The 13,166-nt window shown below is 37.9% G+C and overlaps 1 protein-coding gene across 1 annotated transcript in view; it reads right to left on the reverse strand.

Moving 5' to 3' along the window:
* Positions 1-13,166, reverse strand: part of LOC140547076 (phospholipid-transporting ATPase ABCA1-like) — a 237,774-nt gene that overhangs the window by 130,104 nt on the left and 94,504 nt on the right. The window contains exon 14 of the mRNA XM_072670600.1: positions 10,155-10,377. Within this exon, the coding sequence (XP_072526701.1) occupies positions 10,155-10,377 (223 nt within the window). The remainder of the gene's footprint in view (positions 1-10,154; positions 10,378-13,166) is intronic.

Here is a 13,166-nt window from a genome sequence, read left to right on the forward strand (position 1 = left end):
TCTCAGTCTCTCTCTTATGCAACTTTACCATTCTATTACGTATACATTTATAAATGTTGCTGCAATTTGACTCTAATTCCATATTTCATTTTGGTTTAGTGTGAATATGTTACCATGTCTGATCCATACTGCATAAAAATCAGCTCATTTCTTTATTATTTTCTACTGTGTGACTGTTGTTGTTGACTTATTTAATGTGGTTACTAAATAATCCATACTAGTTCATGAATAATTAATAGTAGATTCTGAACAATTAATAGTAGATGGTAAATAATTCATAGTAGATATTAAATCATTCATAATAGTTACTGAATAATTTATAATAGTTACTGAATAATTCATAGTAGTTACTGAATAATTCATAGTAGATATTAAATCATTTTATAATAGTTACTGAATAATTTATAATAGTTACTGAATAATTCATATTAGTTATTGAATAATTCATAATAGATATTAAATAATTCATAGTAGTTACTGAATAATTCATAGTAGTTACTGAATAATTCATAATAGATATTAAATAATTCATAGTAGTTACTGAATAATTCATATTAGTTATTGAATAATTCATAATAGATATTACATAATTCATAGTAGTTACTGAATAATTCATAGTAGTTACTGAATAAGTCATAGTAGTTAGTACATCATTCATTGTAGTTGATCATTTATAATGGTTCCAAAATAATTCATAGTAATTACTAAATAATTCATAGTGATTACTGAATGATTCATAGTAATGACTAAGTATTTCATAATAATGACTAAATAATTAATATTATGACTGATTAATTTATAATACATAAAAATTCACAGTAATTCATAGAAGTCACTGTCATAGTGGCTTACTGAATTCTTTATAGTAGAAATATTGATAATTAGTTAGTAATTCGTAGTACATATTTAATCATTTGTGCTAGCTATTGAACAATGTATAGTAGTTACTGAATAACTTATAGGGGTTACTAAATCCCTATTATCCGTATTAGATATGGAAAAATAAATAGTAGTTACTGAATAATTCTAAATATATACTGAATCATTAAAAGTAGATATTGAATAATTCACAGTACATAGATGCAAAAACCTATAGTGGTAATTGAATAATAATTAAAGTAGCTGTTGAATAATGTGCAGTGGTTACTGAAAAATTATAGTAGCTGCTTAATAATTCCTAGTAGATAAAGAATTCATAGTAGATACTGAAGAATTTACAGTGGCTTCTAAATATTTATAGTAGTTATTGAATAATGTGCAGCGGTCACTGAATTATTCATGGTAGATACTGAATAATTTATGGTAGATACAGAATAATTCATGGTAGATACAGAATAACTAATGGGCAGTTACTGAAAAGATCAGAGCATTTCACGCCAAATCACTTTCAATGACTTTGTATATACTGGAATATTCCTTTAATTGTAATTAAAATGAGCTCTGTTCCTCATTAATGTCTTCAGTTTGAACACTGCTGGTGAGCCGATGTGTGCCTGCCGAGCTCCAGTGTTGTGAGAATCGCCACCGTGAATCAGAGTGAATCAACACTAATCACCTTAAGGATGGCAGTGAGGAGGAGTGCGCTGATGCTGAGCGGGAGGATGCTGCTTATGCTCCAGCTCAGCCAGTAGGTGGCGCTCTTCAGACCCATCATCCGCACGGTCTCCTTCAGACGCGCCTCCTTTTCCTGAACCACACCCTTCATTATCAGTGCCACTGAATAAATCCATGCTAAAGTCATGTACAGAGGCAGGGAGCGGGACAACGAGCGCAGGAACCTACATACACACACACACACACACACACACACACACACACACACACACACACACACACACACACAGACATGAACACATATAGGCACAGCTTGCTGTACTAATTAGGAGATCCATCTTATGTTTAGAAGAAGGGTGCAAAACAGTTAATCCCGTATCTGAGGGGAATCACTCTAAAAGCTACAAAATTCCTCAATCTTATTGCTCAACAAATTATTTTAAACATCATGTAATGAACATTCTTTAACTTCTATCATAAAGTTACTATTTCAGAGATATGACATTTATGTACAGCAATGATAAATATGTATAATAATTTAGAGTGGCTAATGAATAATTCACAGCAGTTACTGAATAATTTACTGTAGATACTAAATAAGTCATTGCATTTACTGAATAATCAGTTGTAAATACTCAGTAATGAAAAATAGATACAGAGTAATTAATCATTCATATTCAATAATTCAATAATAGAAACTGAATATTAAAGTGTAGATACTGAATAATAAATTGTAGATCCTCAATAACTAATAATAGATGATAGTGAATATTTAATAGCAGAAATTTTAGATACTCAATAATTTATAGTAGAAACATAATAATCAATTGTAGATATTCAATATTTCATAATAGATACAGAATAATTCATAGTTCATATTCAATAATTCATAGTAGATACTCAATAATAAAGTGTAGATACCAAATAATAAATTATAGATACTCAATAATTCATAATAGATGCTCAATAATTTATAGTAGATACAGAATAATTCATTGCAGATACTAAATAATTCATTGTAGATACAGATTAATTTGTAATAGATAGTAAACAATATTAACAGTATTTACTAAATAATTCATAATAGCTAATAAACAATACATAGCAGGTACTGAAAAAATCATAGTGGTTACTGCATAATGCATTGTAGTTACTGAATATTTCATAGTACTAAACATTACTACATAATAATTCATAGTGGTTACTTAATAATAACAATAAATCTTATGATAAATAAATACGAATTCACACATAAATCCATACATACACTCGTACACAGACACTTACTTACACATGCATACACACATCGCTTGCAACAAGAACATTCATGCTAAGATATTGCAATTCCAAAAGGTGCTACAGAGGGTTCCACTTTTGGTTCCAAATCTTTTTTTTGTCAATGAGCTCTGGCTGTGAAGAAACTTCACATCAAATCTGAGGGAGTTTTTTCTTGCCTCTGTAAAGTTAAATCTGTTGTATGCCAACACTTTTTCTAAAAAGTGATACACTGATAAATCTCAACTGAATTAAACTGAATGGAACCAAAAGTGATTCTTCTCCGGTATTGCTCAAAGAACGCCTTGTAGTAGGGTTGGGCAACATGACGATTATTCTGTGTTTGATCAAGATACATTTTGTTAGTGTGATACACAATATGCTTTTATCAGTATATCGATACCATCAGTACTGAAAGAACACTGACAAACTGCCTGTGTATTTACAGAGAGCCAGCCCGACTTTGTCGCACCTTCATTTTTCACAAGTGAATGAAGATCACCATAATAATAGAAAATAAAATTGTGGGGAAATCTAAGATTTCATGATGAACTGATTTGTAAAGAATCACATTTGAGTTGTGCAGTCAGACATGAAAACCCCTGGAGAGAGTTAGTAACCCCTATTTTTCGAAGGGGCCACCAAATAGGCTGATGGACAGGCATCCATATGAGCGCAGGTAGAGTGTAAAAGAACAGAAAGATCCACCCTAGCCCATCCACCTCCCAGACTGTGAACCTTCTGAAGAGAAAATGATCCATTTACGTCTACTCTTACGACAAATCAGCTGCCATTTTAGCCGCACTGTGGTTATGATACAGAGGACTGGGCGTAATACTTCAGCAGGAAGTGCTTGTATTCGACAATCCATCCTCCTGCTGCACTAAAAACCTTACCTGGATGTACCAGACATTCCAACAAATAGGCCACCATCACGTCCCTGTTCAGCCTCTGATTTGTCCGGAGTTGAAACGAGCTTCGAGACGGCAACTCCAGCACAAGCTCCTAACCTATTTAACCAGATTAACCAGTAGTCCTGCCGGACTACTGAACTTAACATTTGTAGACCAATCTCAAACAACCCAAAGACTTAGCTTAGTCAATTAGCATATATGCGCACACACCCCAAGCAAGTTGTGATCACAGAGGAGATTTACCACTATTATTAACTGACTCGAGATGGTCAGCAGAGATGAGCCACTTCAGCCACAGCCCTGCCGAACACAAGCAGAGCTTTACTAACAACTTACTTTCTGCTTTCTTCTCTCTCTCTCTTTCTCTCTCTCTCTCTCTCTCTCTCTCTCTCTCTCTCTCTCTCTCTCTCTCTCAGCATTCATGAACTTTTAAAAGATGTGATATATGACTTTTTCTCATGCTCTTAGGGAGCATCTGCTTTTGGTCTTGATATATCTTGAGTGTTTTTTCCTCATACTCTTACACAGTTTCTTTTTTTGATTTTTAGTTCCCAACATTAGTTTGTCCTCATGCTCATAAGAGGTTTCTCCTGTTGGGTCTTGGTTCCTCCCTGTGGTTTTCCCCACATGATCTTAGTGAGGTTCTCCTTTTGGGTCTTGGTTCCTCCCTGTGGTTTTCCCCACATGATCTTAGTGAGGTTCTCCTTTTGGGTCTTGGTTCTTCCCTGTGGTTTTCCCCATATGATCTTAGTGAGGTTCTGCTTTTGGGTCGTGATTTCTTTCAGTGCTTCAGTTCTCCATGTTCTTACACTGTTTGTCCTGTTGCACCTTGGTTCTCATCAGTGGTTCATCTTCATGTTCTTATATAGTTTGACCTCTTGAGTCTGGCTCCTTCTAGCATTTCCTTCTCATGTTCATCCTTTTGCGTTTCGGTTCCTCACAGTTACTCTTACAGAGTTGTTTTTTTTTTTTTTCATTTCAAGTTAATAGAGAAGCCATTCACCCACACGTCCATTACATCCAGTATAATATTATTGCACACAGAAGGAGACACAGTGGGTGTGTGTTCCAGTTCAACACCACCACCAGCAGACACAATAACACTCTAAATCAGCATGAAATTGTCTTTTAGAAGTAGCTCGCCTCCCACATACACACCAATGTGGACGTGCACGCACATGTTCCCTCGGAGCCAGCATGCTAACTCAATTTAGCCTGATTAATGTTTATAAATGGCCGATTGGCTGGCTGGGCCCCATCAAGCTGATGAGGGCATTATCATTCCTCCCACCACTGAGATATGAATTATATTTACTGCAGCTTTCTCCAATTAAACTGTGTAGAATTGATTTAGCAATCCAAATGAGGGAGCGGTTCTCTATTCTATTCCAGTTAGAGAAGCATTCGATTTGCAAGGAAGCGATTTTAAACAAGGCCTAATAATTCATTAGACTGCTTATTTAATGAAAGCGAAGGAATCGGATGTCCTCCACAGAGGAGAGTCGAGTAATGTGCCGTCAGAAAGGTCCGTTTGCATTAAGAGCCGGCGAGTGACGTAATCAAGGGGCTAACAGAGCCCTACCTTCGGAGAGCGGATATGGACTTGAAGGCAGCTAGTCACTTCCGGCCTCTGCGGCACTCTTCTAAATTTCGCTAAGTGATTTTTCCCGCTGAGTGAAATGTGAGGTTGATTTTTATGACAGGTGCCACAGCACTGCTGACCTTGTGCTCGGGATAAAGGGAAAAAAATCCAATAAACCTGTGAAAAATTCATTCCAATTGCTAAGAACACCTTTGAAAAGTGATTCATCTCTCTTGGGAAAAGCTTTCAGCTGGTTGTCCGAAGATGAATCAGACTCCGGTGGGAAAATCTTGCAGAATTATGAGTAAAGCTGATGTTAAATCAATAAGGAATTTTACAGAGTTAAAAAATACAGCACACCTGCTATTAGCGATATTAATCGATAATGCATTTAGAAGAAGTAAGTGATAAATGCTGCAGGACTGCTGCTATTGTTGATGTGAATCAATCAAGAACTGCAAGACCCAGTGCAGAACTACTGATGATATTGATCTGGATGAATAATCAATTAATAACTCCCCACCTAAACCATACTATACACACACTGGCCATAAGATGACCATTCTCAGCTTCTAAGTTTAAATCCTGAGCCATGTCGCTTTTCCATCATCGGCTGTGCTCTCTTTGTGTGTACAGATTTTGTGACGGCTGCCAGGCAATGCCGCGTCTGTGGTAGTTCAAAAAGATACATGCAAAGTGGCCAGCTTTGATTGTATTAGAGGGGGAATGTTAAAGTCCTTACCCTCCTAGTGTTGGGAGCATTGCTAGTGCTAGAGGGAGCTACAATCAAATGAGTTAATTGGCAGTAAGATATATGGAAGGAAAAGCTAAAAGAAATTGACAAATATGAAATGGTGCTGCATTAATGGGACATGTACTAGTGTCATAATGTCGCTGCTTCATCATTTAAGGTGGAATGGAAAATTAAAATAAGAAACTGCCTGCGAAGTGCACTTTTCACGCTCAGTCGCTGTCCAGTATACACTACTAGATTAAAATCTGAGTCTATGCCCCTCGCACACCACTCCATTCTCTCTCCAACTGTCAATTTAGACTGACAAAAAATCTGCAGATTTGAGCCAACCATAACAGAATCAGCCAGACTGAGAATCAAGGCTAAAATTGGGGAAATATTGTATAGCGTAACTCCGACTTAAGCGGCTACTTTAGGGAGAATATGGTGTTGCTGATTCTCCAGACTCTACTAAACCACAGATTGGCCTGTGCCAAAATCCACAGAAAGGGAGCTCAAAAGCAGTGGGACATAGAGAGAGGCTAAATCTCTAACTGCCAAGCTTTTGCCATCCCTTGTCTCCAATATCGGTGGCTTTTCCTGTGCCATTGTCTGCAGAAGGGGAGATCAAACTGGTGTAAAACTAAGCAAAAGCCAGGAAAGTAAGAAGATATACATGCTAGACTAAAAGCTAACCCAGCCGCCCAGCTAGAATGTCCTCAGCTAGCTGACCACACACAGTGCTGAAAGGACCCCAAAGGGACAGCAACACTATTTGGTACGAAAAGAAACGTCTTCTTGTTGTTACAGCGCTAAAAAAGCTATGTTATGGTACAGTATATTATGTCATGCTATGCTATGTTGTTTCTGTGAGCTATCCCCCTGGACACATCCTTTACATCCACATACATGGCCGCCATACTTATATGCCAGATCAACATTTATCATTACTGAGAAGGTTTTATTTTGAGTAAGTGTGGCTATTTAACTGTATTTATTAAATGGGAATCACATATTATCAAGTTCAATGATATAATATTGTTGTTGCTACGCTGGCATATAAAGTTTCTATCAACAGGTAAAGCTAGTTATTGTGCACTTGCTATCTGCTATCAAGCTAACCTTGTGCAAGATCAGCAGATAATTGGGATCCAAATGAAATAATAAAGCGATAAAAAAACATAACTACCATTAGATAAAACACAGTGGTGGTGGGGGGGGGGGGGGGGGGGGGCGGCTAGCTAATACAATCAAAGGGGGATCAGCTCGACTAGCTAATACAGTCGAGGGGGTGGACCATCTTAGCATGCTAGCTACATCGATTGTCTAATGTATTGGGTTCTAAATGGTCCTTCTGTTAGATGACGTCAGAGGGCAATAACCAGCCAATAAAAGCAGAGCAAAGTATTTTTATCCACAAGCCCTCCATTAAAGAAAATCTTGATCTTGAAAATCGTGAGGTAATATTACAGGGTGATAAATAGGCCTGTAACTCCACCCCCACAAAAGTCACATACTATTTATACATCAGAGAACTGCTACATATACTAAATAAATGCATTCTATGGTAAGGGGGGCTACTATGGCAGGCACAGATAGACAGAATTACTTTCCCAGAAATACTGATGATATGATCCCATCATGTCAAACATTCAGGTTCGTAATAAACACGACTCACTAGGAGCTCATCCTGCAGTAACTGACTTGCCATCTGGATGCTGGAATTTTATCGCTGATGAGATTGCTGGTGAAAGCAGCTGGGCCTGGAACACTGCACAACACCACGTCACCAAGCACAGCATGTCTAAGAGTTGCCTTCTCCAGCCTCATGTTGTTGTGAGGTTGTTTGCTAGTAACTTGCAATAAGTGCAATTATTGCAAATATTTCTGAAGGATGTTCTTGGCCTAAACAAATGAAGAAGAAGTGCAGTAATGTGCTGGCCTTCACTCTTAACCACAAAGGTGCTTCAGAGGGTTGTCTGGGCGATGCCATAGAACAACCCCTTTTTGGTTCCATAGCAAACATGGGGCTTTTTTTTAATCGCCTACCATTCTTAGAAGTAAAATCCCAAAACTTACTTCTTCCATTCACCAGTTTTTTTTTTTTCTTATTTGGGATTTGTTCAATTTGCGAGGACAATGGGATCCATCATCATAAGAGCAGAGCTGTAAAAACACATTATGAATCTAACAAAGACTTTTTGTTAGGACTAGGGATGTCCCAATCAGGTCATTTTGCCCCCCAATCTGTTCCAGGTCTCTTAATGCTGAGCATCAGCTGATACTGATCTGATCCGGTCTGATCTTTCAGTTTGTATAAATAATACAGCCCCACAGTTTAGAGGACATGAGCCGCTAATAAATCCCTTTATTTTAGCACCAGTTTCTATTATGAGACATTCTGGGCTGATTGGTTTAGTTTAGTAGAGACTTTTCCTAAAATTACTGTTTAAAATGACTGTTAAAATTACAGCTCCTAGGTCCTTTAAAAAAACGAAGCCAACTCAACATCATGTGTGTGTGTGTTTGTGTGCAGTGCTACATACTCTGATATCTGTATTTGTTGTAGGCCTACTGGTGTGTAAGAACTGGTTTATGGATGAATGTGCTGTGGTTTGGGTTTCTACAGCTAGTGTGCATATTAGCATTAGCGTTAGCCTCCTCCCGGTTCTGAATGGGCTCTTCAGTGGTGGTTTAAAAACAGAGAAAGGGAGCGGTTCTCCCGCTGGTAAAACAGAGCGTTTCAGTGACAGTTTCATGTTCCACTGTAAAATAGCTCCACACTGCAGACTCTCGAAATTCCTTTATTTACCTTCTGAGAATGTCTGCACTGCTGCCAGCTGGGGGAAAAAAAAATCATCAATGGTACCTTGAGGACACCAGATGGCGCTGTGAACACTGTGGTTAAAGCAAAGTCTCGGAACTGGATTAAAATAGCCGCTGAAATATTACTAAAAATTTAAATATGTCTGGATCGGATCGGGACGACACTAGTTAGTCAGTGGAAGAGCCACTTTGGATTCCGTAAAGGAATCATGAGCCTCATTCACCAATATCCTCGTAAGGATTTTCTTAAATGTGTTCATGAAAAAAAAAGTCCTAACTAGTGTTGTCACTATCCGATCCAGGCATATTTAAATATTTTAGTAATATTTCAGAGGCTATTTTAATGGCATTGCTCCAAGAACCATTTGTAGCGCCTTGTAGTTCTGTAAAGAAAACCACAAACAGAGATCAACACTAGATCTCCAGGCTGCTCATTTTTACAAACCAAAGAGATACTGCTCGTTTTCTTTGTCTGCGTCAGAACACTTCAACATGACAGCACTCTTTGGATGGAACGTCACCCCACACTCGCGCAAACAACTGCTCTTTTCTCTCCTTCTGGATGAACATTTCCAAGAGCAACAACAGCTTCCACTGGAGGCATCTGCCACTTGGAAAGAACACAATCCTTTAATGAAGATGAAATAAAAAGGCTTTTAGGGGAGCCACAGAGGGCGAGGAGGAGGAGGAGGAGGAAGAGGGGGGGTGAGAGCAGGCGCCATTTGTGAACGGGGCTGATCACAAATGGGTTATAAATGCCTTAATACCACGCATAATCAATTAGCATAATTACCCAATTCAGAAATCCGAGTTCAGCCGGTTCTGGCCTGATTCGCCGCAATTCCGCATTAATGCTGCCGTAATTATTTCCTCGGAGAAACAGGAGCAACAAACCCACAAAGCACCGCCACTTCATGAATTTATGACTGCTCAACCTGAACGCTTATTATTTTTCCCCCGATGATATTAAAAACGGCATCTATTATCCGCTCTTTCAAACAATACAAATCTGATAAATTCCAATTAACCTCCGCTGAGTGTTACTGACGAATCCATTATCCGCCTAACGGAACAAGGCTTCATTTGGTAAACTAGTGTCCAGGAGCTAGTCACAAAGCTCTGTGGTCAGTGCTTAATGGTTGTTTGTTTGATTGATTGATTGATTGATTTTCTGCGTGATTGATTCATTGATTCATTGGCTGATTCATTCATTCATTCGAATATTAGACCATCTTTGATCACTGACACTCTCGCCGACGAGCCCACTGACCTTGACCATCACGCTGATGACTATGCAAGGAATGGCCAGCAGCACCATGTTCTCAATGAACCAGGAGAACCACAGTGGCCCGTTCTGAACGCCCACAGCACGCAGAACCTCCTTCAGCCGCAGCTCCTTCTCCAGAACCAGGCCTTTGATGATCTGGCACACTGAGTACATGAAGGCCAGCACCAGGAACATTGGCAGGATGGTGGAGATGGACGACACAAAGCTGTTAGGGGGGCATCAGAGTGAGTTACTGCTGAGGTTAGACCAATCCTTCTTTGAGTGACGTTATGCTGAAGGTGAGGATGTGGTACAGAGAGCTGATCTCAGATCAGCTGAAGGTGCATATGATGGTTGGATAAGTGGCTGAGGGCTGTTCACCACACTACACAACACACAATCTATATCTATTCAAAATATCTGCTAAGATCTATCTGTTATCTGGTTTAATTGAACTATATTTACTGATATCAGTACTCATTCCTTATTTATCTCAGAACTCAGCACATATTTATTTTAGTAATCAGTACTTATTTATTTCTGTATTCAGCACTTATTTATTTCAATACTCAGTACTTATTTATTTCTGTATTCAGCACTTATGAATTTCAGTATTCAGCACTTATTTATTTCAGAACTCAGTACTTATTTATTTCTGTATTCAGCACTTATTTATTTCAATACTCAGTACTTATTTATTTCAGTATTCAGCACTTATTTATTTCTGTATTCAGCACTTATGTATTTCAGTATTCAGCACTTATTTATTTCAGAACTCAGTACTTATTTATTTCAGTATTCAGCACTTATTTATTTCAATACTCAGTACTTATTTATTTCAGTATTCAGAACTTATTTATCTCAGTACTCAGCACTTATTTATTTCAGTATTTAGCACATATTTAGTTCAGTACTCAGCACTTATTTATTTCAGTATTCAGCATTTTTTATCTCAGTCTGTACTAGTTATTTAACTTAGTGCTCAGCATTTATTTATGACAGTGCTTTCTCCTTATTTATCTTGGTGCTTAGTGCTTTTTTATGCCAGTGCTCAGCATGTATTTATCTCAGTGCTCAGCATGTATTTATCTCAGTGCTCAGCATGTATTTATCTCAGTGCTCAGCATGTATTTATCTCAGTGCTCAGCATATATTTATCTCCATACTCAGTATGTATTTATCTAAGTGTTCAGCATGTATTTATCTCAGTGCTCAGTATGTATTTATCTAAGTGCTCAGCATGTATTTATCTCAGTGCTCAGCATGTATTTATCTAAGTGCTCAGTATGTATTTATCTCAGTGCTCAGCATGTATTTATCTCAGTGTTCAGCATGTATTTATCTAAGTGCTCAGCATGTATTTATCTCAGTGCTCAGCATGTATTTATCTAAGTGCTCAGCATGTATTTATCTCAGTGCTCAGCATGTATTTATCTCAGTGCTCAGCATGTATTTATCTCAGTGCTCAGCATGTATTTATCTCAGTGCTCAGCATGTATTTATCTCAGTGCTCAGAATGTATTTATCTCAGTGCTCAGTATGTATTTATCTCAGTGCTCAGCATGTATTTATCTCAGTGCTCAGCATGTATTTATCTCAGTGCTCAGCATGTATTTATCTCAGTGCTCAGAATGTGTTTATCTCAGTGCTCAGCATATATTTATCTCAGTGCTCAGCATGTATTTATCTCAGTGCTCAGCATGTATTTATCTAAGTGCTCAGAATGTATTTCTCAGTGCTCAGCATGTATTTATCTCAGTGCTCAGTATGTATTTATCTCAGTGCTCAGAATGTATTTATCTCAGTGCTCAGCATGTATTTATCTCAGTGCTCAGCATGTATTTATCTCAGTGCTCAATATGTATTTATCTCAGTGCTCAGCATGTATTTATCTCAGTGCTCAGCATGTATTTATCTCAGTGCTCAGCATATATTTATCTCCATACTCAGTATGTATTTATCTCAGTGTTCAGCATGTATTTATCTCAGTGCTCAGCATGTATTTATCTCAGTGCTCAGCATGTATTTATCTAAGTGCTCAGAATGTATTTCTCAGTGCTCAGCATGTATTTATCTCAGTGCTCAGTATGTATTTATCTCAGTGCTCAGCATGTATTTATCTCAGTGCTCAGCATGTATTTATCTAAGTGCTCAGCATGTATTTATCTCAGTGTTCAATATGTATGTATCTCTGTACTCAGTATGTATTTATCTCAGTGTTCAATATGTATTTATCTCAGTACTTAGCATGTATTTATCTCAGTGCTCAGTATGTATTTATCTCAGTACTCAGTATGTATTTATCTCAGTACTCAGCATGTATTTATCTCAGTACTTGGCATGTATTTATCTTAGTACTCAGCATGTATTTATCTCAGCACTTAGTATTTGTTTATTTCAATATTCATTACTTATGTCAGTGCTCCATACTTAAGCCGTGGCCTAGAATGTATTTATCACAGTGCTCAATGCTGGGTAAAACAGTGCCCTTTTGAGATGTTGTTATGCATCATCTTTTTGTACATGAATGACAGCTGTACTTTCATAAAACCCTCACTGCCTCTCAACCTCGCTTTTACATGCACACACTCAGCCCGGATCCCCTGCGGCCCATATTTCTCTGTTGTGTATGGTGTATGGCCTGATTTCGTTATGATACAATAACAGTGGATTAAAGCACCTTCATAAGGCCAGTGAAATGTCATGTCAATATCTGCACTGGATCCTCTGTAACAAAGTGCTGCCTGGGCTCAATTAGCTGCCTCTCTCACACACACACACACACACACACACACACACAATTTGCTCACACTCTTCACATTACATTTACTCAATCTACATCTCTCTTTTGATCTCTCTCTCTCTCTCTCTCTCTCTCTTTCTCTCACACTCTCTCTCTCTCACACTCTCTCTCTCACTCTCCACTCTCTCTTTTCCATTTCATCTTTCTCTCTCTTATACTCTCTCTCTTTCTGTCAGTTTCTGTCCTTATTTTACTCACTCCAAACCCCTCCT

This window comes from Salminus brasiliensis, chromosome 24 (genome assembly GCF_030463535.1).
Source record: "Salminus brasiliensis chromosome 24, fSalBra1.hap2, whole genome shotgun sequence".
Taxonomy (NCBI): Eukaryota; Metazoa; Chordata; class Actinopteri; order Characiformes; family Bryconidae; genus Salminus; species Salminus brasiliensis.